The sequence below is a fragment of the Chlorocebus sabaeus genome, chromosome 25 (genome assembly GCF_047675955.1).
Source record: "Chlorocebus sabaeus isolate Y175 chromosome 25, mChlSab1.0.hap1, whole genome shotgun sequence".
In the NCBI taxonomy this organism is placed as follows: domain Eukaryota; kingdom Metazoa; phylum Chordata; class Mammalia; order Primates; family Cercopithecidae; genus Chlorocebus; species Chlorocebus sabaeus.
This window is the reverse complement of record NC_132928.1, coordinates 28,141,157-28,165,228: the sequence shown is the minus strand read 5'-3', so window position 1 is coordinate 28,165,228 and position 24,072 is coordinate 28,141,157. Positions and strand designations below refer to the sequence as shown.

The window sequence follows — 24,072 nt, the reverse complement described above, 5'->3', positions numbered from 1 at the left end:
CTCATCACACAGCATTCTCCCTGTGTCTCTTGTGTTTGTGTTCAAGTATCCCTCCACTCTAATTTAGTATGACCTCATTTTAGCTTGATTATGCCTGCAAAGACCGTATTTCCAAATAAGGTCACATTCACAGGTACCAGAAGTTATAAATTGAACACATCTTTTCTGGGATGTGTTCTACCCACTGTAATCAACAAGTGGCTTTGACATTCAGTGACACAAAGATGATAAGGACTCAGTTCCTGACCTCAGGACATTCTCAGTCTATCAGTGAAGACACACACATGCTGGTGAACACACACATACACAAGCACACATATACCCCAAGCCTCATTCAAGTCAGACTGTGATTAAAAATGAAAATTGTGTCATCAGGAGGGACTGGGGAAGTCTTCACACAAGAAAGAACATCTAAGTTGGGCCTTGAAGGGTAAGTGGAATTCAATTGTCAGAAAGGGCGTAAGGGCATCCAGCTATAGGATACAGCATAAACAAAGACATTGGGACATAAACATGAAAGGTGTGTGTGGAACAGAGAGAAGACTAGTTTGCTTGAAGCACTGAGCCCCTTCCAAGGCTGAAAGGAAAAGTTAGAGACAGATAGTAACGACTTTGTGTGTTGTACTAAAGAGTGAGTCAGCCTTAGCTGGGTATCGTGACTCACGCCTGTAATCCCAGCATTTTGGGAGGCTGAGGTGGGTGGATCACTTGAGGTCAGGAGTTCAAGACCAGCCTAGGCAACATGGCGAAACCCCGTCTCTACTAAAAATACAAAAAATTAGCTGGGCGTAGTGGCACACATCTGTAATCCCAGCTACTTGGGAGACTGAGGCAAAAGAATCACTTGAACCCAGGAGGCAGAGGTTGCAGTATGTCGAGATCACACCACTGAACTGCACTGCACTCCAGCCTTGGCAACAGAGCAAGACTCCGTCTCAAAAAAAAAAAAACAGAACAAAAACAAAAAAAACAGCCTTTATCCTGTAGAATGAAGTTGAATATAGAAAATGAGAAGGGTTTGGAGGCAGTGTGGCGAGAGATCACACTGGAAGGGAGACTGCTTAGGGGGCTATTTTTTATAGTTGACAAAAGAAATGAAGGCCCTGAGCAAGGGCACCAGGAGGGTGGGGAGGAGAAGGTATTGGCAGGAGTTTTGGAAGGCTGGATGGCTAGGACTGAGTTGATTGACTATGGCTTGTGAGGGAGGAGAAATCTAGGTGACTCGCATCTCCCTGCTGGAGGGACTGGGTGAATGAGGTGCCATTGATGAGACAGGGATGTGAGAGCAGGGGACCTGGGGAGGGGTAACTTTGGACCCCCGAGGGTTTCTCAGCCTCAGCATTATGGCCATTTCAGCCTGATAATTCCTTGTTGTCGGGGGCTGTCTGTGTATTGTAAGATGGTTAGCAGCATCCTTGGCCTCTACTCATTCGAATTTAAGGTCTCTGAAGACAGCCAGATGGAGCTGCCCAACAGATGATTGGTTGTTGGAGTCGGGGAGCTCAGGAGACAGCTTCGCATTGTGTTTTCCATAGTCCCCAAGGGCCCATACTGAGTAGGAAGGAGGAGGGAATGACTCCTTGTGAGCAGAGAGGTTGGAGTTCAAGTTATCTGTGCCCATGTCCTGGCTCCCCAAGCATCTTGTAGGTGCCTTGAGAAGAAAAAGAATGTCTTATTTGCCTCAGTATCCCCTCAACGCTATGCCTGGCAGAGTTGGTGCTTAATAAAGGTTTAGAGAATTGCACTAACTTGATTTGGGAAGAACAGGAAAACCCAAATAGCCTGAGAGCCCCTGCCCAGAGTAACATTAGGAGGCTGGGTCAGGAAGAAGCTGAGGTCAGGTGGGGTTAAGTATCCAGCATCCTTTGTCTTCAGAATCTGCCGAAACCAACTATGAGCATCAGCTCATAGTTGCTGATGCGAGTGTAAGTGGTACAACTAGCAAGAGTGGGGATGTCATTCTTGTCGACCCAACAGTTGCACTACTAGGTAGAGAAGCTCTTGAACATGAGCACCAGAAGTGAGACTCTTAAATATTCAAATCAGCACAATTGGCAGTGGCAGAAATCTAAATGTCTATCAGCAGGAAAGGGAATGAATGGTGCTTTCATCATTTCATCATTTCATGGCCGTGAAAATGAATGAACTACAATTATCAACAGGGATGAATTTACAACCTTAACATTGAGGGAAAAAGCAAAATGCATGCACTTGAGTAAGGTTTACAAAAAGATTCAAAACTCAATGATGTATTAGGAATTCATAAATATGTAGTAACATTATGAAGAGAACCAAAAGAATAACAAACACAAAATTGAGGATTGTATTTACCTTTGTGGAGAGGAAGGGATTGTAATGGGGGAGGGACACATGAGGGCTTCAAAAGTATGTGCAATATCCTAGTTCTTAAAATGAGTGGTTGGCAGATGGGTATTCACTTTACGATTCTTTATACGTACATTAAAAGCGTATGTGTGTGCTGGTTACTTCCTCCAGGGAGATTCTACCAGGCAGGGCTTAGCACAACTGGGAACTCCCTGGTCAAAGTCAGGGAATTTCAAGATTTTTCAGCCAGTAGTTGGGCAAGGGGTCATCACTCTCGTCCCCTCCCTTGAGGTTCTGAGGAGCCTCAGAACAGACATTCAACCTCTGGAATCCCCCAGAAAAAAAGGCTCATAGGGCAGCTTCTCCTTTCTCAGAGAGGACAGAGTGGAGATCTAGGGGGATCCCCAGCCCCAACCAGCTGGCTTGAGGTCACATCCTGACATTTCAGTTCTGTTCCCATTCATGTGTCTCAGCTGAGCAACTGTCATGCTTGTGGCACTCTTGGGAGAAGGGAAGAATTGAATGAAGTGATAAGACCCACACCCTAAAGAATCCAGGACGGTAAACTCCTGGCTTTTGGTTTTTACAAACTAACAATATTATTTAATATAAATAGTGACATTGTGCTGCCACCATTTTATTTTGTGAACTAAGAGAGTTAGAAAACAATTGCCACCTACTGTCCTCCTATTCCATAAGTAAGGGCTAATTTAATACTCCAGTAATGAAATAAAGGCATGCATGCTTTTAGATCAGAGGAATTTCCACTGAATACATTTAGCTTTATGAAAATCTCACTACATTTGTGGCCCTGGTTTCCTCACTGTGGGGTGAAGCAGTTGAAATTTGGATCGCACAGAGCCAGTCAGGAGAAGAGCATCTGGGAGGCACTAATACAGGGGACACCCAGGTGTCTGTGACACTCAGGGCAGGCAGACAGGTCATCACCCTGCATTCGGCATGCCCACGCACACACACCACTCCACCCTTTCTGATGAGTGGCCACAAGCGTTCACACACACGCTTCTCCCCCAGGGGCTCCCAGGTTGGAACACTTCCCCTGACTGCCAGGCAAGGCCATACCTCTCTCCTGAACCCAGAGCAAAGGGCCAGGCTCACCCATCCTGTGCCAACCAATGAGAGAGGCCAATGGTTGGCACTGGAGCCAGTTGGGGTGCTGACTTGAGGCCAGAGATGGGCAGCCTGTTTGGGTCCCTGGGACTTTGCCTCTGGCCAGGAACCAAAGCCCTGTCAATGTCCAATTTTCTCAGACTGGGAGTCTAGGGACCTACTTCCTAGTTCCAGTTAGGTTTGTGACCTTGAGCAAGTCACTCTCCCTCTCTGGTCCTTCAGACATTGACCACAGTGCTCTAGGCCAGTGCTGTGGGGTTTTCGAGGCTCACCCTGCTCAGCCTTGGTCTCAGGGGACCCACAGGCCAGCCTAGAAGTATGTCTTGGAAGGAAGAGAAAACCCTTGTCCCTCATCTTTAATGAAGGACCCACAGGCAGACAAGCTTTGGGGATGTCTGAGGAAAGAGACCTGATGGGGGTCAGGAGAAGAAGCTGCCATTAGCACTGGTCCCAGCGAACTGTCCCGGGCTTCCGCAGCTTGGTCACCCACCTGGAACGAAGCTCTCCCCTGGCCCCCGGCTGCCCAGCCCAGAGCCTTGTGGGGAGTATGACTCACTTCGTGGGGGGCCATTGTGGCTAATGTTTAACTCTGCCCCTCCTTCAGCAAGGCACTTTAGCCCCAGCAGCCCTGAGCGCTGGGCCCTGCCCTGATCATGCCTGCTGCTGAGTGGGCTCAGACACACAGCTGAGCTTGGCCTCCTTGCCCCGTGGGGACTGGCCACCTTGTGGAGAAAGGTGGGGGCAACAGCTGGTCCCCCAAGGGCTCTGGGACAGGCAAGGGTGTAGCAGGTGGCATCCTGCCCTGGTCATTCCTACCAAGCAGAGAGGAGCACCAGGTCCATCTCCACCAGCTGCAGAGAGAGGGGATGCTCACCCAGCTGTTGTGTGCTGATTAATAACAGATATCCCCCAAGTAGCACTCCATCCCTCTACCCTCAGCCTGGGCCCCAGGTTGCAAGAAGGCCTCACCTTAGCCCATTTGGATGTCACTTGCACCTCCTTTGAATGTTTCCCCTTCACTAGGGATGTGGGGACTCTCCGGGTGCATATGCAGGACCCTTAACCCCCAGCTGTGTCCTTCCAAGAAAGTGGCTGGTTGGGCTTTGTTAAGGCCAGTCTGTTCTCAGAAAAGGGCAACCCCAAGGCAGAGTGACCTGGGATCCGGTCTCCAGTCTGCAGCTAGCAAACCCTGTAACTTAGAGTGAGCTACTTGAACTCTCCAGGCCTCCATTTCCTTATCTGTAAATTTGAGCTAACAAATGTACCATTTTTGTGAGAATGCAATTATATAATTCAGATAAAGCATTTAACATCACATATTACTAGTACTGAAATGCTGTTATTAAAATAGTCAATAACAGTATGGATTCTAACAGACTTTTTGGGTTGAATCCTGGGCCCACCACTTATTAGCTGTGTGATCATGAAAAGTCCCTAACCTCTCTGTGCCTCAGTTTTCCCCACTGTACTATGAGAATAGTAGCCGTACCTTTCTCCTAGGGTTGTTGTAAAGGTTAAATGAATTAAGGTGCACACGCTGGTGCCTGACACATAAGTGTGCTACATGTGTGAGCTGTTACTCAGTGGCAGGCCCCAGCTCCCAGCTCTACTGGTGTTGTGTCCAGGCTGGGTGGTGTCGACCCTCCATGGTGAGAGAGGACTGGAGTAAAATCAGGGCTCTCCAGAGGCCAGGCCTCTCACCCTCAGGCCGCATTCTTGGCTACAACAGACACTTCCACAGATCCCTCTCCCACCCACAAGCTCTCCTTCCCCTTGTCCACGGGGCCTCTCAATCCTTGCGCTCTGGATGTGTCTATGCCTATATTTGCTCTTGCTCCATCCTCATAGGAGATGAATTAGGTCTGTTCCTGCCTGGAAGCAGAAGGAGGAACCCGATGACCTCCAGGAACCCTCTGGTTGGCTCTTCTGCCCCTCCTAGAGGGCCACAGGCTTAGGTGTGTTGAGTGGGCCCCACCTCCTCCTCCTCCCACAGGCCTTCTGCACCCACGTGTTTGCTTTGAGTCAGGCCCAGAGCAGGTCTCCTGCCTTTACATGACTGGGTGGATACCCCAATCTGCCAGGGCCCCAGGTTAATAGTTGACTGCAAAACTGGGATTTGACTCTGGAACTTGGGGCCAGGCTCTAGGGAAGGGCTGGAAAAGGTGAAACAAGGAGACTGCTTTGGACCCAGGCCAACCGGAGGAGCCCTGTGAGGTGGGGAAGAGTGGGTTTCTGTGGCTGCCTGGGCATGAAGGCATGAAGCCTAACCCCATCCTCTGTGGCCTGGACCAGCCCTGTCAGGTTCTCCAACTTCGTGCATTGAGACTGGGTGTGTCTGTGCCTACAGGTTTGTGTGTGTGATTGGGGTTGTGCTTTTTGCACACATCTGCCTCTCTGCCCACTGACCTATTTATAGCAAGAACCCTGGGCAGAGTGCTGCTTCCCCTAAGGTAGCCCAAGTTGCTGGTTCCCACTGCCATGTTTTCTGAAAGGGGCTGGCAGGCCAGCAGCCCACGGAGCCAGACCATGCCCCAGGGAGTAGCTGGTACTGCACTTTGTACCAATTCCTGGCATTTATGGCAGATAATACATGGGATTTGAGGGCAGAATGGGGACTCAGTAGGGTGGGTGGAAGGATTGCTGCTCTGATAACTCAGCCCCTCCTGGGGCCAGTGCTGTGGTGGTCAAAAAGCCAAGGGACTCTAGATCTGGGACCAGCCACTTCCCTTGCAGGCTTAGCTTAGAAGTCACTATCCCACTGCCCTGAAAAGTCAGAACTTGACCGGACGCGGTGGCTCACGCCTGTAATCCCAGCACTTTGGGAGGCCAAGGTGGGCGGATCATGAGTTCAGGAGTTCAAGACCAGCCTGACCAACATGGTGAAACCCTGTCTCTATTAAAAATACAAAAATTAGCCAGGTGTGGTGGCACACACCTGTAATCCCAGCTACTCAGGAGGTTGAGGCAGGAGAATCGCTTGAACCTGGGAGGCAGAGGTTGCAGTGAGTCGAGATCTTGTCACTGCACTCCAGTCTGGGTGACAGAGCGAGACTCCATCTCAAAAAAAGAAAAAAAGGAAAGTCAGAACTTTGGTCTCTGCTTCACAGAAGCCTCTCTCACAAGTATGCTGGGGGAAGAGGGGCTGCCCCAGACCCCTACTCCACCCCAGCATGCCCTATGCCCTCACCAGGGTTTGGACCCAGAAGTGAGTGGGATGGAGAAAGGACCTGAGCCAGAGGACAGATAAGTGGCTGCCCCCCCCCCTCCGGGAAAGAATCAGTCCTGGGGGATAGGACCAGTACAGGAGTGTGAAGGGGAAACAATTGGGAGGAGGGTGAGTGAAAGTGGGGAGAGCAGAGGCGGGACGGACAGGAGTGCCCAGGACAGAAGGAAGGAGTCACCTGGTGGCCAGGCCTGGAACTGCAAGTATCTCTTCTGTGAGGCCTCCTGCCCTGTGCAGCTGGACTAGGTGAGGGATTGAAAGTGCCCTGACCTCTCAGCCCGGAGCAGTCAGGTACACCCAGCAGACATCAGGGAGAGTTAATCTAGCTTTGCAGAGGAAGGAGAGTATGAAATCCGGCAGGAGAAGCGGCTCTGAATGAAGAGGCCTCTTCTGATGGCCAGAGTCAGGGGCAGGACGGGGTCAATTCTTGGAGGTCAGGGCTCTGGTGAGCTGAGCATCCTGGGTGGTGAGTGTGTGCTGTGTGACATCACAGGGACTCAGCAGAAGGGGCCCCAGGGGACCCTGGCAAGCAGCCACCAATTCCTTAGCCCTCCCTTCAGATCCTGGACTGTGGACTGCAGACAGGCTGACTGGAGCCCAGCACAGCCCTCTCTTCACAAGCCCCAAGTCGTCCCTTTCTTCTCCATGCTCACAGTCAGAGCTGCAGAAATGATCAGGAAACTGGATTTTTAATGAAGATGGCTGTGGACACTGTACACACATAGAAGGGGTGTGGCACAAGGCTAGAGGAAAGGTGCTCTCACTCCCTCCTCGTCCTCCACCTGTTACACCACAGGGTAGCTGGGAAGCCCCAAGTGCCTCATGGATGGGTGGGAGCCCACCCTGCTGGGGTGAGGTCTTCAGACACTCGCGTTTGTCCTGCCTCTTGGATATCTCTTTAATCCCAGTTCCAGAGGAGGGCATGCAGGCTGGAGGGAAGAAGTGAGGGGGGAGGTGGGAAGGGATGCTCCAGACACGGGCAGAGAAGTGAGTGAGCTGGGTTGGAGAAGAAGCATGAAGCAGGAGCTCAGAGCGCAGCACAGCAAGCTGGCCTGTAGGGACAAAGAGGCGAAGCCATCAGTTCCCAGGGACCTGTGTGCAGTGCATGAATCCCTGACTTACCTACAGCACATGCAGTCTCCAGGGCTTCTCACCCCTAGCGCACCCCTTGCTGGATCTTCATTCATAGGGGCTCCTACAAGACCTCAGCTTCTCAGCCCACAGGCACAGTTTCTCCCCTTTTGGGACCCCTCACACTGCTCCTCTGCACTGCGGCCCTCAGCTCTTACCTGGCCTTGCCATGCTACTCTGTGGGTGGTTAATTCCCACCTCCATGCTTCTGTTGCGCCATCAGCCCTTTAACGTGCCCTTCCCTTTATCAGCTAACACTTGCCCATCACGTCCTCAGAGAACTCCTCCTCTCCAGAAAGCCTGCTCCGACCAGTGCTATCTGGTGGATGCCTGCCCTATTGCACATTCTCTCAGCACTTCCACAGAGGGTTTTATGTGGCCTGATTTCCTTGCTTGGCCCAGTTTCTCCAGCTATTTCCTCAGAGAGTGGGAAGTCTTAGCTTCTCTGAGTGGTAGCTCCTTGGGAACAGGTACTGTGAGTGCTGGGTACTTCGCAGGGAGCACAAATAAAGGACATCACCAGGAGGTATTTAAAAGAGCATAGATTCTCAGAAAGTCAGAGATGAAAGGACCCCAGGGATCCTCTAACCTAGTGGTTCTGAAACTCTCATGTGCATCAGAATCACCTGGAAGGCTGGTCTCACCCCAGAGTTTCCAATTTAGTGGACCTGGGGTGGGAGGTGATCATTTACATCCCAGGTGATGTAGATGCTGCTGGTCCCGGGACCACACTTGGAGAACCACTGATTTAACACAGCCCCCAATTTCATAGAGGAGGGGAACAAAAAGGGCCCCTAAACAGAAATGACATGCCCAAGGTATCACGGTGCTGGAGCCAGGACTGAGCCCAGGAGAGCCGACTCAAATCAGTCTCATCAGTGCCTTTGTCCCTGCACCACATTGAGTACAACCTGCCTGCCCATCGTGGACTCCCTCATTATCCTCTAGACTCTGATGGACCCCAGAGAAGGGAGCTGATCTCTAGGTACCTCTATTGTGAGGTCGGAGACTTGGCAGCATCAAACATCTTCTTCCGGCCTTCCATGCCAGACATGGCCTCCACATTCTTCCTCCAGTCACCCACCTCCACAGGCCGCTCCTGTGGACAAGTGGCACACACATCAGGGACTTACCAGGCTGGATGCCCCCCCCCCAGCTCAAGAGAAGCGGGGTGATAGAAAACCAGTCTCCTCAGATGATAAGAAATCCCAATGCCCCTCCCCAGCTGTTTAGGTCCTAGGACTCAGCCAGGCAGGTGGACCCGGGCCAAGCCAAGGCCCCACAGGAAGCTGTGTGGCTTGGGAGCACTGGGTGATAGTGGCAGCTACGGGGCTAGTTCCCACCTCAATGCACCTCAGCAAAACCTCCTCCAAGGCCCCATGCCACCCTCCTGGTCTGGCACTCTGCAGGCTCAAGGCCACCTCTTCCAAGAAGCCTTCCCCTGCGAATGTGACTGCTTTTCCATTTCCTCAGTATACTGCCTGGCTTATCTCTTCTCCTCTGAAGCTGCTTGGGCCAGAGACTATGTTCCTGTCATCCCTGTTCCTTACAGAGCCTATCAATTTGGGGCACATATACTGTGAGTTCAACCAACTTTGAATAATTTGTTGCTGGGTGGTTGAACTCAGTTCGCTAATGTCTGTGCTCGTGTGTGGCTATGACCAAGATGAGCTGCTGTCTCCTTTCCCTGTGGTGACCAGGCAGTCACCTCCAACATTACCCTAAATCTCCACGTTCTCTTCACACTGGGAACAAGATTTTTACTTCATGTCTCAGTCTGGGGTCTAGCTTTCTTTATGTCCTAGTTTCTTCATCAGACTGGGAACAGCCTGAAGGAAGGGAGCAAGTCTTCTTTCTTTCTTCCCACACTGGTCTTCCAAAACATTCTAGAACATTCTCTCTGTCAAGCTGACTGGCCTCCAACAGGAGCTCCTGGGCCTGCCTGAGGCCATGTGAGGGGTTGACAAGGGGAAAGCTGGTAGGGCAGAGAGGGGAAGGTTCTGAGGAAAGGGACCTCACCTTCTCTGTGTCTTCCTTCTTCACAGACTTGAGGTTGGCCCGCAGATCCATGGACACCTTGTGCTTGGAACCCAGCAGGGCCCGGAGCATAGCATCAGCCGAGACACGGACCCGACGCAGGGGCGGGCGCTTGAACTTCCCACGGAGGTCCATCACCTTCAGCTTCAGGTCCTTAATCTGCAGGTGAGAAGCGCCCGGGGCTCACTGGAGAGGGAGCTAGCCACAGGGCACCCTTCCTAAGGACCTCAGATTGCTAGGGTTCCAACCAGAGATACACCTTAATTTGTCCACCCTTGAAGCCAGACCTATCAGCAGTCACCAGCCTTTTCGTCACCAGGGACTGGTTTTGTGGAAGACGCTTTTTCCACGGAGAGGTGGTGGGGTGGTTTCAGGATGAAACTGTTCCACCTCAGACCATCAGGCGTGAGTTTGATTCTCGTAAGGAGTGCGCAACCTAGATCCCTCGCATGCACAGTTCACAATAGGGTTCACACTCCTGTGAGAATCTAATGCTACCACTGATCTGACAGGAGGCGGAGCTCAGGCAGGAATGCTCACTCACCCACTGCTCACCTCCTGCTGTGCAGCCCAGTTCCTAACAGGCCACGGATTAGTACTGGTCCACAGCGCAAGAGTTGGAGACCCTGCTCTAGGACAGTCAGACCCACCCACCCCTTTGCAAATAGCCACTGCACATTTGCTGATAAATGGATGGTTAATCGGACAGATAAAGCCTATTAGCCATTGCTAATACTGTGACCTTGAATAAAAGGGGTAGCTCCACCAGACTGAGACTTGTCTGGTTTGGAAGCCCTATTTGCAGTGCAGGGTTGCTTCCTTTTGTTCCTGTAGCCTCATCTCTGCTTCTAACTTATTCCTCCCCAGTGAGCCTTCAAAGCAGCTCACAGCCTTGGTCCAGCAGGGTGATAAACTTCCAGGTCCTAGACCCCTGGAGGAATTTCCAGGGTGTTATCTCTCGAGGGAATTCTTAGGAGCTTGGTGACCCCACATATCATTCCTGGTGGGCAGAAGTGGGAAGGAGGGAAGTGACTTGTGCTCCCTCCCTGCCCCCTCCTCACTGCTTGGACAAATATCCCAAAGGAGCCCTGTCCTTCCCTGTTCTGCCCCACCCTACTGGAACAGGGTCTGGATGGAGTTAATCCTCCCACACTCCATGCTAAGGGAGCACAGAGCACCGAAGTGGGAGTCAGAGACCAGCACTGGTCCCAGGACCACCACTGTGCAACCTAGAACAAGTCCTTGGCCTCTCTGATCCTGAGTGTTCTCCTCTGCAAGGTGCAAATAGCCCTGACTTCATCCACAGGCCTATAGGGAGGATCAAAGGCTATAACGCACATGAAAGCACTTCACAAAGGTAAGACGTTATTAACAGGCATATGATTATTTGTGTGGGTGGATAAAGAGAGCGGCTTCTGTTAGGCTGATGAGCCCACATGGCAGGTAAGAAGGAAGTTTGTACTTTTCATGTGTGATTATCCACTCTGCCCATCTCCAGCCCTATGGGGCTAGGGCGGAGAAACCAAAGCTTCCTGCTTAAGTGGCCCCCTCCAGGCCCTGCGGAAAGAGGGGACCTCCCATGGCTGCTGCATCCGTGCCCATGCCCCTGCCTAGCCCATCCTGGCCATGCCCCTTCCCTTCCTTAGACTCACCTCCCTGGTGTTGTGGAGACATTTGGCCTCAATGTCGTATCGCTCCTCATCCACCACCTCCACCTTGGCATGCAGCTCCCGGCACAGGTCCTGGGGGCGGCAGATGGATCAGGCAGGCGCAAAGAAGAGGGGAACAGAGCCATCAGTTTCCAGCGCTTGACCCTCTCCCCAGCTCCTTTACAAGACCTGGGATCCAGAGAGGAGCTGACAGTTTCCTCCACTCTGAGGCTCATGACAGGCAATAGCTCAAAGGGTATGCCCTCTGTTCTCCTGTCTATATGTCGTGCTTTCTTAAAAAACAGTATTCTTTTGCTTGAACCCAGGAGGCAGAGGTTGCAATGAGCTAAGATCACACCACTGCACTCCAGCCTGGCGACAGAGTGAGACTCCATCTCAAAACAACAACAACAACATAAAAACAAAAAACAGTATTCTTGGCTGGGCATGGTGGCTCATCCCCGTAATCCCAGCACTTTGGGAGGCCAAGGTGGGTGGATCACCTGAGGTCAGGAGTTCAAGACCAGCCTGACCAATATGGTGAAACCCCGTCTCTACTAAAACTACAAAAATTAGCCAGGCATGGTGGCATGCACCTGTAGTCCCAGCTACTCAGGAGGCTGAGACAGGAGAATGGCTTGAACATGGGAAGTGGAGGTTGCAGTGTGCCGAGATTATGCCATTGCATTCCAGCCTGGGCAACAGAGTGAGACTCTGTCTCAAAAAAAAGTATTCTTTCATCACAGCTTATTGCAGCCTCAACCTCCTGGGCTCAAGTGATCCTCCCATCTCATTGTTTTAATTTTTTATAGAGACAAAGTCTCACTTTCACGATGTTGCCCAGGCTGGTCTCAAACTCCGGAGTTCAAGTGATTCTCCCGCCTCAGCCTCTCAAAATGCTAGGATCACAGGCATGAGCCACTGTGCCCAGCAAAGTAAAATAGTTTTCTTATGATTGAAGTAATGTTTTAATTTTAGACATTTTGAAAACTATATATTAAACAAAAATAATAAAAATTAAAATACCTAGTGATGCCACCACCCAGGGATACTTAGTAACATTTTGATGTATTTCCTTCCAGTCTCTTTTCTCTGTAATCACTGGCATTTAAATAATTTACCAGTGTTCTGAAAACGTTAAAGACCAAGCTCTAAGAAAGGATAGACAAGTCCTTGGAGAAGTGGGGCTTCTCCAAACCCTGGCCGCCTCCCCATTCCATGCCACCACCCTGACCGCTTGTGAAACTGGGCCCCTGGGTCCGCCCAGCCCAGGCAAGTCACGCCTCCCCTCTAAGGCTCAGTTCAGTGCCTGTAAAATGGAATCTAATGTTCCTACCTCACAGGTGGTTGCGAAGATTAAATGAGACCATGGAAGTGAGGGGTGCCCTGTAAATTATGGAACCTTGAGCTGGTGTTAGTTCAGGCTCTTGCCGCCTGGTCCCTGGAGCCACCCACATAGTGCCTCCAACCCCATCCTGCCCTGCCCCACCTGCCGGGCTCACCTGCAGGGCACTGAGGGACAGGCCACGCGTCTGCAGTGTGGGGATGCGCTCTGCCAGGTAGCGCACCTTCTCAGCCTCGCGCTCCTCGTGCTCCTGCTCCCAGCATTCCTTGGCCTTGGCCAGCATCAGGCTCTGGACAGAACAAACCTGCTGAGCTGGGGGCCTCGCATCTCCCACCTGGCATCAGGGAATGAGGCGAGGACAGCCCCAGGCTGGGCCAACTCTGAGACCACCGTCTAGTGTAGAAGTGTATGCAGCGGCCACGGACAGGCTGTGCGTGAGGGTACACCAAGTGGCCACACACAATGTTCCTGGAGTCCTGGAACTTGTTTTCCCCTGACAGTCTTCCTCTTACCCACTTACTGTCTGTTTTGACTCACAAAGCTCCAAAGAGAAAAACACATACGAGAATAAAGGAAGTCTCTCTGCCTGCATGAGTAGCTTCCCACTCTGAAGCTGGTCACCACCTACTCTAGGGACCCCAGGCAGGTGCCAGGATCCATACTCGAGGATCCCACCCACTGACCACCTGAGCCTGGCACTGGCTCCAGCCATGCTGGACTCCTTCTGCCCCTCATCATCCTCACTCTGGCCTCCTTCCTTTCTCCTTTCCATAACCCTCCACATCCCTTCAGAGTCGGCTCTCTGCCCCTCTGCCTCCCACTGGGCATCCCCCTGCAGCCAGCCCCCAACCTCACCTTCAGCAAGAGTTTGCGGGAGGCAGTGATCTTGGGTTTTCTCTGTGAGCAAGAGGAGAGAGAGACAGGTGGTGAAGCAGAGGCTGCAGAACTGGAATTCTGGTCTAGGCCAAGACAAGTGCCAGCCAGGGTTCTCTGTCTTTATCCAGAATCCTCTGCTCACCCTGTGGTGCCTTAAAAGCTCATCTTTGTGATTTAACCCCTGCAGTTCAGACAAGGCTGCAGTCAGCTACCTTGACCTAGGGGCTGAAGCCTTAACTTCCCGCTCTGATTCTGCTGCTGCTGAAATCTTGTAAGATACTATGAGGGTCACATGGCTTCTACAGGCACCTCTTTCCTCATCTGTAAATAAGGATATTATGACCCCCCCCCCCTTGCTTAGTTCACAGAGTTATTGCAGATGAAATGAGATCATGGATGTGCAAATCCTTTGAAAAGCATAAAAGCTATGTATGTTTTCACACTCCAGGTAGTAATACAGCAATACCTTGATGATCTATCATGCTGCATAAATAAGCTGTGAATTTCCCAAATAAATGAAATGTATCTATGTAGACCTCAAAACTTTTAAAAATGTTAACATCACCCATACAAATCTTTCTAAGATATAAAACCACTGTTTAATCTTCTTATCAGAAATCCTAAACATGTTGTTGCTTACTAGTCCTAGCCCTGTGACAGTGGTCCCTCAGGGGTGGCAAAGGTGAGTAGGGCTGCTTGGCCCCCAACTAATGAGACCGTGATGCCTTTCGAGCACTAGTATCTCTTCCGGGCCATAGGTGATCACTTCTCATTGCCAGCAGGAAGCATCCTACTTAGACTTAATGTGCTGCAAGCTGGGAGAGCATGGCTCTCCAATGTTATTCCAGGGTGTAAAGTAGAAGTGATTAGGCTTTAAGAGGGAAGTTCTCATGAGAGACAATGGATGAGTTTCAGCAAATGGAATGTGTAACTTGTATTCTGACTGTTCAGAGTGGTTTGTTTGTCTTTTCCTCTCCTAAAGATTTCTGTTACATTTCAGATAAGTGTGATTTCAAAAGAAAGAGCCTATGACTCTAAGCATTACTACCATGGTTTACACACTGTAATGTACACATGGCAAATGTTTTACTGCTATCTTGTTTCCCTACCACTTGGTGAGTGAGCTGATGGTCACCTCATCTGACCATCAGTCAGTGAGGACTCACTTTAATACGAGCCTCAGCAAAACTTCAACATTCATATGAATGTTCAAAAGTAACATTTTCAATTCTTTCCGAGAATCTCTGTGCCAAATGTCCCCTCCATCAATACCGCTAATTCGCACTGTTGCCATCCCTGAGTCCCCATCCCTATCCCTGCCATCCCCATCCTTGGACTGTATATAGGCTGTGATCTCAGCAGCCTGTTAAGTCTGGAGTGTATAGAATGGCCAGTGTCAGGGTTATCTAACACCTGAGGGATTTAAGGACATCTCTTTGCTCCTCGCTCAATGTTCAGCCACTGGACAAGAGTGGAATAACCCAATGACTATCCCTTACCCCTCAAATATAGCTTTGCACAGGATCAGCTTTGCATGGAATAGGATGGTCCCCCCAGGACTGGACCAGCTCTCAGAGTGGGTGAGGAAGAGCTTGTGCTCAGCAAAGATGCAGAGTCACACCCAGCCCTGCTGCAGTACCAGTCCCAGGACAACCTTCCAGTGACATTGTACACTGGCACAGCAACTCCCTGGACACTAGGAAACCCCACATCCAGAATCTTCGCCTGATGTTTCCATCTCCTGGGAATTTGTTCAGCCACTAAATATCCTACACCTCCCAGACTCCCACCAGGGCTTAATACAAGCTCTCCCCTCTCCTCAGATGCCAACCCCACCTTCCCACCTTTACCAGTCGGAAGACTTAACCAGGACAGAGATACCCCAAATACCACTTACCTCGCTTCAGGCATCCATCACAGGAAGGACAGGGAAAGAGCAGAACACAGAGTGAGTATGAACAATGAGGATTACATGTGCGGCCGCAGAACCTCACAGACCAGCTTGGGGAAGGAGGGGGCCGGTGACAACAGTGAGCCAGAGATTCATCGGGCATCAGGCAGGGGGAGCAGTTCAAGGTTCCGGCAGAACAGAATAAAAACTCAACAGCCCGTTGAACTACCGGGCATTCTTATTGGGAGGTACTGGGCATCGTAAGTTGGGGAGAAGTGGTGGAAGGGGAGGGAAGCCTTAGGGTAGGGTTCCAGTAACGTGAAAGCATCCATCCGTGGGCGTGTGGGTAAATTCCCAAAGCTTTGTTCACCTACTGCGTCAGTGTTAAGTCGTGGCCTGGTACACGCAATTCACGTGTTAGATCAAGACAGGAAAACTGAGGCACAGGCCAAAAAGGCGCTCCCAGGGCAACCTGGGAGTGAGTTCTGCTCAATGGCTGGGAGGACACAGGCAGCACGGGGAAAACCATCAAGTGCTGTCCCTGTTTGAGGACCTGGTCTCTTAGGGGAAAGCTTTGGGGGTTGAAAACACGGTGCCTCCACTGTGGGGCTTGTCTGTGGCAAAGGGACTTGCCTTCCTGGGGCCCCAGATGGCAGTGAGACTACTTACACTTCCGGCATGGTGGCAGCGGGACAGCACCTGGGGGCACAGAGGAACAGTTCATGAGGGAAAGTAGAAACCCCTGCCCCGCACCCAGCTGGGCCTTGGGAGCCCAGCCTAGGAGACAGAGTCAGAATACAAAAGGAAGAAATCAGACACACTGGATTCCAGCAGGTCAAGATGGGACAGAGTTGCAGGGCAGGGGTCAGCCAACTACAGCTCCGAAGCCTAACCTGGGCCCCCGCCTGTTTTTACTTAAAGAGTTGCAAGATTTTTTTTTTTTTTTTTTAAGAATTTGCAACAGAAACCTTATGTGAGCTACAAAGCTATCTGGCCCTTTCCAGATAAAGCTTGCTAAGCCCGGTGGAGAACAGAATGGAGTCCATAGGAAATATGCTTGGAAAGTGAGAGCAGCCAGGCACAGTGGCTTATGCCTGTAATCCCAGCACTTTGGGAGTCTGAAGTGGGCAGATCATGAGATCAGGAGTTCAAGACCAGCCTGGCCAATATGGTGAAACCCCATCTCTACTAATAATACAAAAATTAGCCAGCATGGTGGTGCATGCCTGTAATCCCAGCTACTCAGGAGGCTGAGGCAGAAGAATTGCTTGAACCCAGGAGGCGGAGGTTGCAGTGCGCCGAGATCGCGCCACTGCACTCCAGCCTGGGTGACAGAATGAGTCTTCTTCTCAAAAAAAAAAAAAAAAAAATTGAGATTGTAGCTCACTCTTGAGGGCCTTGAAGGACAGGCTGAGTTTAGATTTTATCCTGTGGATTAAGAGTGGTCATTGAAAGGCTCAGAGAGAGGAAGGCCTGGAAAGTGAATGAGCAGAGTGGATGCTGGAATACGGGTAGCTGCCATGTGGCACAACTCCATCCACAGATGGTAATGCAACTGGCACCCCCAGGGTGGGGCAGTGAGAGGCCCTGAGTGGGGGAGGATAAGCCGCGAGGCAGGGCAAATCCTGTGTTCACCCAAGTCTGTCTTTCCCCATTCTGGGTTTGTTTTCCTCTCTGCAAAATTAGGGGTTAAATCAGTGGGTTTCCACTTGATGTTTATTATTAATTAATATTAATTAATTAAAATAATATTTAATCAATTTTATTTGGTTGAATCCTTTGTTCTAACCAAATCTTACTTGGGAGTAAAATAAATCCAATCAGTATAAGCAACATGGCATTTTGCCTATCAGAAGGTGGAGGGTGGGAGGAGGGAGAGGATCAGGAAAAATAACGGGTACGTCTCTCATATCTGAGTGATGAAATAATTGATACAACAAACCTCGGTGACACATGTTTACCTGTGTAACAAACCTGCGCATCCTGCACATGTACTCCTGAACTTAAAAATCAAACAAACAAAAAGAGCCAAATGGCACTGGTTGAAGGGGGTTACCACAGCAGCCCTGTGGTCTTCCGTGAGGATACTTGGCCATGGAGCACAATTTGAAGCCCCTTGACCAGGTGATCCTGGGGCCCAGGCCAAAGAGGGGGTCCATGAGGCTGCAGAGGGAGATATTCCAAAGCCAGACATAATTCACCGTCTTGCCTGGGCCTGGACACAGAGCATTCCAATGCCAGAGGAGGGAGGGACTGTGCAAAAGCTCAGGGAAAGGAAGGGGACAGCTGAGGTGGGGGGCAGGTGTGCAGGGGCGCACAGAAACTCTGAGCCAGGCTGTGAGGTGAAGGGTGGGAGAGCCCAGTGTGTGTGTGGAGGGGAGGGCAGGCATGGAGCTCAGGGTCAGGAGTTTGGACTTGGTTCAAGAACCTGGTTGTGGGGTCTGGGAGGCAGGGAATTAAAGTACACTTGCAAAGTGCCTGCCAATAATTTCCTCCCGGAGCCACCCCTTCCTCTGCCCTAATTCTCTCCTTTCACTTTGTGCCCATGAAGCACTGTCCCAGCCCCAGTGAACATGCTTTGGCCACCTCCCCTGAATCTACCAATGGATCAGAAAGCCTTCTGGGCCTCCCTCCACCTCTGCCTCCACCTCTGCCTCCACCACCAGGGGAGGGGAAGGCTGGGGTGGAGGAGATGGAGGGGTAGTGTGACCCCAGAGTCTCAGCTGTCATGCTGGGGTACAGAGGGAGGGGTATGGAGACAATCCATGAATTCCTGAGATGCTTGGCTGGAATTAGATTTTATAGGCAGCTGCTTATTCTGAGGGCTCTGCTTCTCCAAAGATGCTGAGGAAATCCAAAGGAAACACCAGCTGGCGAAGAGCCACCTCCAGGCCCATCTGTCCATCATCAGCCTCCAGGAATGCCAGTGTCCAGAGGGCACCAGGTCTGTGTCTGTCTCCCTGGGATGTGCCTTGTCCTTGGTGGGCATTTGGCAGTGACCATGCCTCCCTCTCTCCCTGAGAGAGCCAACCGTCCCCAGTGTGGGGCCCTACCTGCCAAGGCCAATTTGCACCTCATGCCAAGCTCTGGGACCTGCCCCCAGCCTGCCTCACTGACAAATGCCAGACCAAGGGGTCCCACGTCAGGCAAGAGGCCTCAGCCTGTGCTCTGACACCCACCAGACGGGGGCCCTTGCCAGGCTGTGTGGAAGTCAAGCAAGGACTGATAAGTCAGGATGTAGATAGCACGGGAAGGCTTGGAGAGCCAGGATTCCATCTCCTCCACAAGTAGCAAGCAAGGAGATAATGAGAAAATCCTCCACCCACGGGAGGGAGCAAAGAGTCTCTGGTGGTTGCCTCAGAGCTGGGCTTTCCCTTTCTTGAGGCTCTGCAGCATGGCAGGGACTATCAACTAGACTATGAGATTAAGTCTGTGTGTGTAAATGTGTGTAAGTGACTGTGTGTGAGAGTGTGTGTGTGTGTGAGAGAGAGAGAGTGTATATATAGGGGAAAGGACTGATCTCTGCACACCCAATGATCACATCCACAAGTATCTAGTTAGGCTCATGTGCTTCCCCCTGCTCCCCACCCCCTGACCTTGGAACCCCATTCAAGGGCATCCCTGTCTTCCTTGCCTGACGGTTAACACTCCCAGGCCCATGGTGCTGGGCTGCCTACCACACACCACACCCCCATCTTGAGCTCTGAACAGCAAAGCCTAATCTCAGAGTTGCTGTGGGACTGTGACTCCCAAACCCGGTGGTAGGTGCTGCCTTCAGCCCTCACCCAAGTCAGGGACTGCCACATGGCCCCCTGCCCCAAGCCTTGGGTTGCCCTGTGGATACTGCCCTGGCTTATGGGTTCACTGGCTCTTGTGCCTCAACCCAAAATGCTGCCACCATTGCCTTCCTCCAAGAGGACCCCCAGTATCTACTGCTGCTCCTCGGAGCCAGGAGCTCTGAGCAGGAGCGGTCAAGAGGGGTTGCCGGTCTGCCCTCCCCTGCTCTTGTGCTGCAGTACAGAGGGATGGGCAAAGGGAGCTAACAGCGTTGCTCAAAGACAAAGAACACAGAAGCAAGATAGTTTCCTTGGTCAGCAGGGGGCTCTGGCCCTGCCTTCTACGCTCCCTGGGAGTCCTGCACGCCAGGCACCCTGCTTCTCTTCCGCTGCAGGTATTGCTGACTTTGAGCGCTCACCCAGCTCTCTGATCCCAGGGCCACCCCTTCCCCTGGGTGCACTATCCCTCCCACACCCTGCTGGGCATCCTGTGTGAAAACATCATCCCTTAGGCAGCCTTGGGGCTCCTAAGGAACCTCACAGAAGATTCTTCTCCTCGCTCCCAGCTTCCAAATGGCCAGGAAAAGTTTTCACCTCTCACAACAGTTTTGCAAGAGATAGGCCATTCTGTGGGACAAAATGCTGTGGGAGTATTTTAGGAATGTTCTACCAACAAACCAACTGTACAGGCAAGAAATGGTTTTCTCCAGCTCCAAGACCTCGCTTTCTCCTTAAACAAAAGCCCCAGGTTCTCTGCCTGGGATCAACCTAGATCTGAAGTCCTGGGCTGCAGACGCTTACCTTGTTCAGTCCTCGTGGAGATGGGCTGGCCTGCGCCTCGCCGTAGACTGCAGACTGTGAGGGGCAGAGCCGAGGGGAGGCTATGAAAACTGTGGCCAGCAGCAACTGGCCGGTAAAAATAGAACAGACCCACTGCCCCCTCCTGCTGCCCCTCCTCCCTTCCACCCCTCCCACCACACACACACACACACACACACACACGCACACCTCAAAGGGCAGATGCGTGCTGCGATGCACACAACAGGCACACAGGCTGAAAGCCACGCGAGTTTGTGGCTCAGGAGCAGAGGCAAATTCTGTGCACATAGGTGCCACCGACTGAGTGAAACCAGCACCTCGAGCTACAGAGAACAGCCAGACCAGGTGTGGGGACTGAACAGAGATGGGACCGGGAGGGGGAATGAGGGAGAGCAAGGGGCCACAGGGAAGGCCCAAAAGGGCAAGTAGCAGCTGGGGGAAGAGGACCATTGGGCTAACCCTGCATCTCTTATAAGGCATTATGGAAATGAGTCCCTCAAACCCATGCTCCAAAAGCCCAAGAGGGCTAAAGACTCAACTTTCTGGGATTTTTCGGTGGCTCTGGTGCACGTGGGATAGGAGAGTGCCTGGCTGTGGGGAGTGACGTGAGCTGTGTTGCAGGCTGAGCCCAGTGAGTGTTTCCAGGGCTGAGCAGAATGGCAGTGGCAGCAGGGCCCACCTTTCCGCTCAGGGAGGTCTGAGAGTCTGCAGACACTCTGCATGCCACTCCAGGTGGGTTTCCTGGAATCTAGATTTCCCGGGTTCCAAAAAACACCCAAGTTTCATGCCAGGAACTCAGTGAGACTAATTTACCTCTCCCCTGCCCTAATCTTCATCTCCAGCCAGAAGCCAACAGATCCCAGGGGACTGGAGCCACAGGGGCTGCACCTGTTTACTGGGTATTTTTAGGACAGTTGATGAACACATAATACCCACCCTATAGTCAGAGAAAGACAATGCCTGCTATGTTAATCCTGTGGCTATTATAGTGTGTCATCTCACGGGTTGGGGCAGGACACTGACCCTCTCGGAGGCCAGAGAGAGGCCTCGCAAGCAGGAGGTTAGGGAGTCCCAGCCACGCTCCCCATTTGGAGAGGGAGAGAGTAATGGGCAGGGGTGTCCTAAGGAGACACAACCCGGTGCCCACAGAGGTAAAGGCCCTGCCCTCTCTACACTGACATTCTGCTGCCTAATAGAGGTTGCTCTAATTCTGTTCGGTCGGGTCAACTTTGAGAAGCCTCTATGCGAGAAGGCTGCCAAAAAGAAAGAACAGGGTCTGGGGAGACATGGGGGTTGGGGGCATAGGATTCCAAGTGGAGAGGCTGGGATGGATAATGGAGGTGGACTCCAGCCAAGAGGGTCATCCGGAGGGAGCAGGAATTCAGGGCCTTTGCAGATGAGCCTACTGGAGTTTATTGCCTTGGCTTATTATAATTTACACAATAACTTTCCTTTTATTTACTTACTTTTTTTTTTTTTTTTGAGACAGAGTCTCACTCTGTCACCCAGGCTGAAGTACAGGGGCGTGATCTTGGCTCACTGCAACCTCTATGTAATGGGTTCAAGTGATTCTCCTGCCTCAGCCTCCTGAGTAACTGGGACTACAGGTGCGCCACCATGCTTGGCTATTTTTTGCATTTTTAGTAGAGACAGGGTTTCACCATGTTGGCCAGGCTGATCTCAAACTCCTGGCCTTGAGCGATGCACCTGCCTCGGGCTCCCAAAGTGCTGGGATTACAGACGTGAGCTACCATTACCAGCCTATACAATAACTTTCTTAAAAGACTTTGATATTCTCAAAAACTGAATTATCTGCATGAATTATCCTGCTTTTTGAAAAGGAAAAACAAAGAGCACAGGTCGATAAATAGAAGAACAAAGCAGGGTGAACACAAGCCAAAAAAGTAGGCGGCTATATGTCCACAGCAAGACGTGGAGAACATAGCACAGCCAGGGGCCCTCCTTGGGCAGGAGCCACGGAGAATCTCAGACTCAGAGTTATTCATCTTCATACTCTGTTGGGCAGCATGGGGCCAGGACCCCTCACCCCAGTGTCCCAATTCCATCCCCACCATCCCTGCACACCACGTGGAATCCAGCCTCCAGCTCCCCCTCTGAGATCCACCGTGACCTTCGGCCCCAGTTCACACACTGACTTCTCCAGCATCTCTCTCCTGTCGCTCAAAGGTGGCCTTCAAAAGCAAGCATGCCATGCCCTGTTGTCCTTGCTCCTGAGCCCCATCTTCCTTCATGTATGGAGTGGGTGCAGAGCAGGCCACAATGATCCAGGCCGCCCACACCCAGCTGGGGGCCGCCACTGGAGGTCTCAGCCCTGCAGCCCACTCACTGCCCCAACCAAGTGCACCTCCGCAGCCTTTCTCCTCCCGCCCTTGCCTACAGAAAAGGTCACCCCTTCTCAGTGCACATCTGCCCTGGGGCCAGGTTTCCTATTCTCCCTGCAGAGCAGGCACAGCTGTCCCAGAGCTGAGGTTCTGTCTGACACAGATGCTCACTGGTCAGGGAGGACCCTTCCCAGACACAGAGCCAGAAAGAGTGCTCCTGGCCCTGGCCCCAGGCAGCACCGTTTGTGCTACGCTGAATAGTGGCCCCCATAGGTGCCCGGGCCCTAATGCAAATGTGAATCTGTTACCTTAGATGGCAAAGGGTCTTTGCAGATGTGATTACATTAAGACACTTGAGACGGGGAGATTATTCTGGATTATCTTGGTGGGCCCAATCTAATCACAAGTGTCCTTCTCAGCTGAGTGAGTCATGAGAAGCAGGGTTGAGAGAAGGAAATGTGATGAAGGAAGCAGACATCAGAAAAGATGCTATGCTGCTGGCCTTGACCATGGAGGGAGGTCATGAGCCAAGGAATGCAGGCAGCCTCTAAAAGCCAAAAAAAGGACAGGGAACGGCTTCTCCCCTAGAGCCTGCAGGGGGAAGCAGGCCTCCTAACACCTTGACTTGCAGCCCAAGGAGACTGACTTCAGACTTCTGCCCTCCAGAACTGTAAGATAATAAACTTGGGTTATTTGTGCTGACTTGTTACAGCAGCAATGAGAAACTAATACATTCTTCAGTGCCTTGCTGGGCCCTGGACTTCATGGTTCCAGCTGTGCTTGAGACTAGCCAGGAAAACGGTGAGCCTGGGAGGGTCAGTGAAACAAACCAGCCCAGGTTTCAGAACAAGGCAGCCCTGAGGAAGAGTGGGCCAGAATCCAGCCCCACCAGGGGCTGCCTGGCCTTCCAGAAAGCCAGCTCTGATCTTGCCGAGAGCATCACAGGACACCAGAGCAGGAAGACTGTCCAGTCCAATCTGTGTGCCCATGAGGAAACCCAGGCCCCCAGAGGAGAGGCCACAAGGTGAGGGGTCAGGTCTCCTAACTCCCAGCCCAGTACTCTTGTCACGCTGCCCACAAAGCAGAGATACTTCCCTAACCTTAACTTTAGCCCAATTCTAATCCTAACACTAACCCTCTTTTAACCCCAATATAATCCCTGTTCCTGTCTTTATCCCTAAACTATTAGAACCTTCACCTTCTTGCTGTCTACTCTCTTGCTTGGTTTACTGAGGTGGCCACTTCCCCTCTCAATCCATTCTGCACACAGCATGCAAAATGCTAAAACTGACCTTGTTCTAATTCCTAATCCAGATTCATCTGCAAGCCCTACCCTAGACCACATGAGTTTCCCCTCCTGGCGCTGGCCCTAGCCTTATTGCAGGCCTTCTAGACACTAAGCTGAATTTAGGTTCACTGCAGAATTGACCTAGCTATGCAGCATCCTCTCTGAACCTTGGCTTCCTCATTTGTAAAATGGGTTAAGGGTGTGCAGGGACCTGAGGCTGAGCCTGACTTCCATGGGGT

At 51.6% G+C, this 24,072-nt stretch overlaps 1 protein-coding gene across 1 annotated transcript; it reads right to left on the bottom strand.

Moving 5' to 3' along the window:
• Positions 1-1,633: 1,633 nt before the first annotated feature.
• On the bottom strand, positions 1,634-20,243 carry TNNI1 (troponin I1, slow skeletal type). The gene is made up of 9 exons (XM_007988971.3): positions 20,186-20,243; positions 16,278-16,307; positions 15,615-15,618; positions 13,697-13,738; positions 12,999-13,130; positions 11,500-11,589; positions 9,830-10,006; positions 8,800-8,909; positions 1,634-7,731 (listed from the first exon to the last, which is right to left on the bottom strand). Exons 2-8 carry the CDS (start codon positions 16,286-16,288, stop codon positions 8,802-8,804), a joined length of 564 nt encoding a protein of 187 aa, XP_007987162.1. The 5' UTR covers positions 16,289-16,307; positions 20,186-20,243; the 3' UTR covers positions 1,634-7,731; positions 8,800-8,801.
• Positions 20,244-24,072: the final 3,829 nt, after the last annotated feature.

Coding starts and splice junctions, on each gene's coding strand:
- TNNI1 (XM_007988971.3), bottom strand. Junction 11,590..12,998: donor TGTCCCTCAGTGCCCTGCAG/GTGAGCCCGGCA, acceptor TGCCGCCCCCAG/GACCTGTGCCGGGAGCTGCA. Junction 10,007..11,499: donor GTCTCCACAACACCAGGGAG/GTGAGTCTAAGG, acceptor TCTCACCTGCAG/ATTAAGGACCTGAAGCTGAA.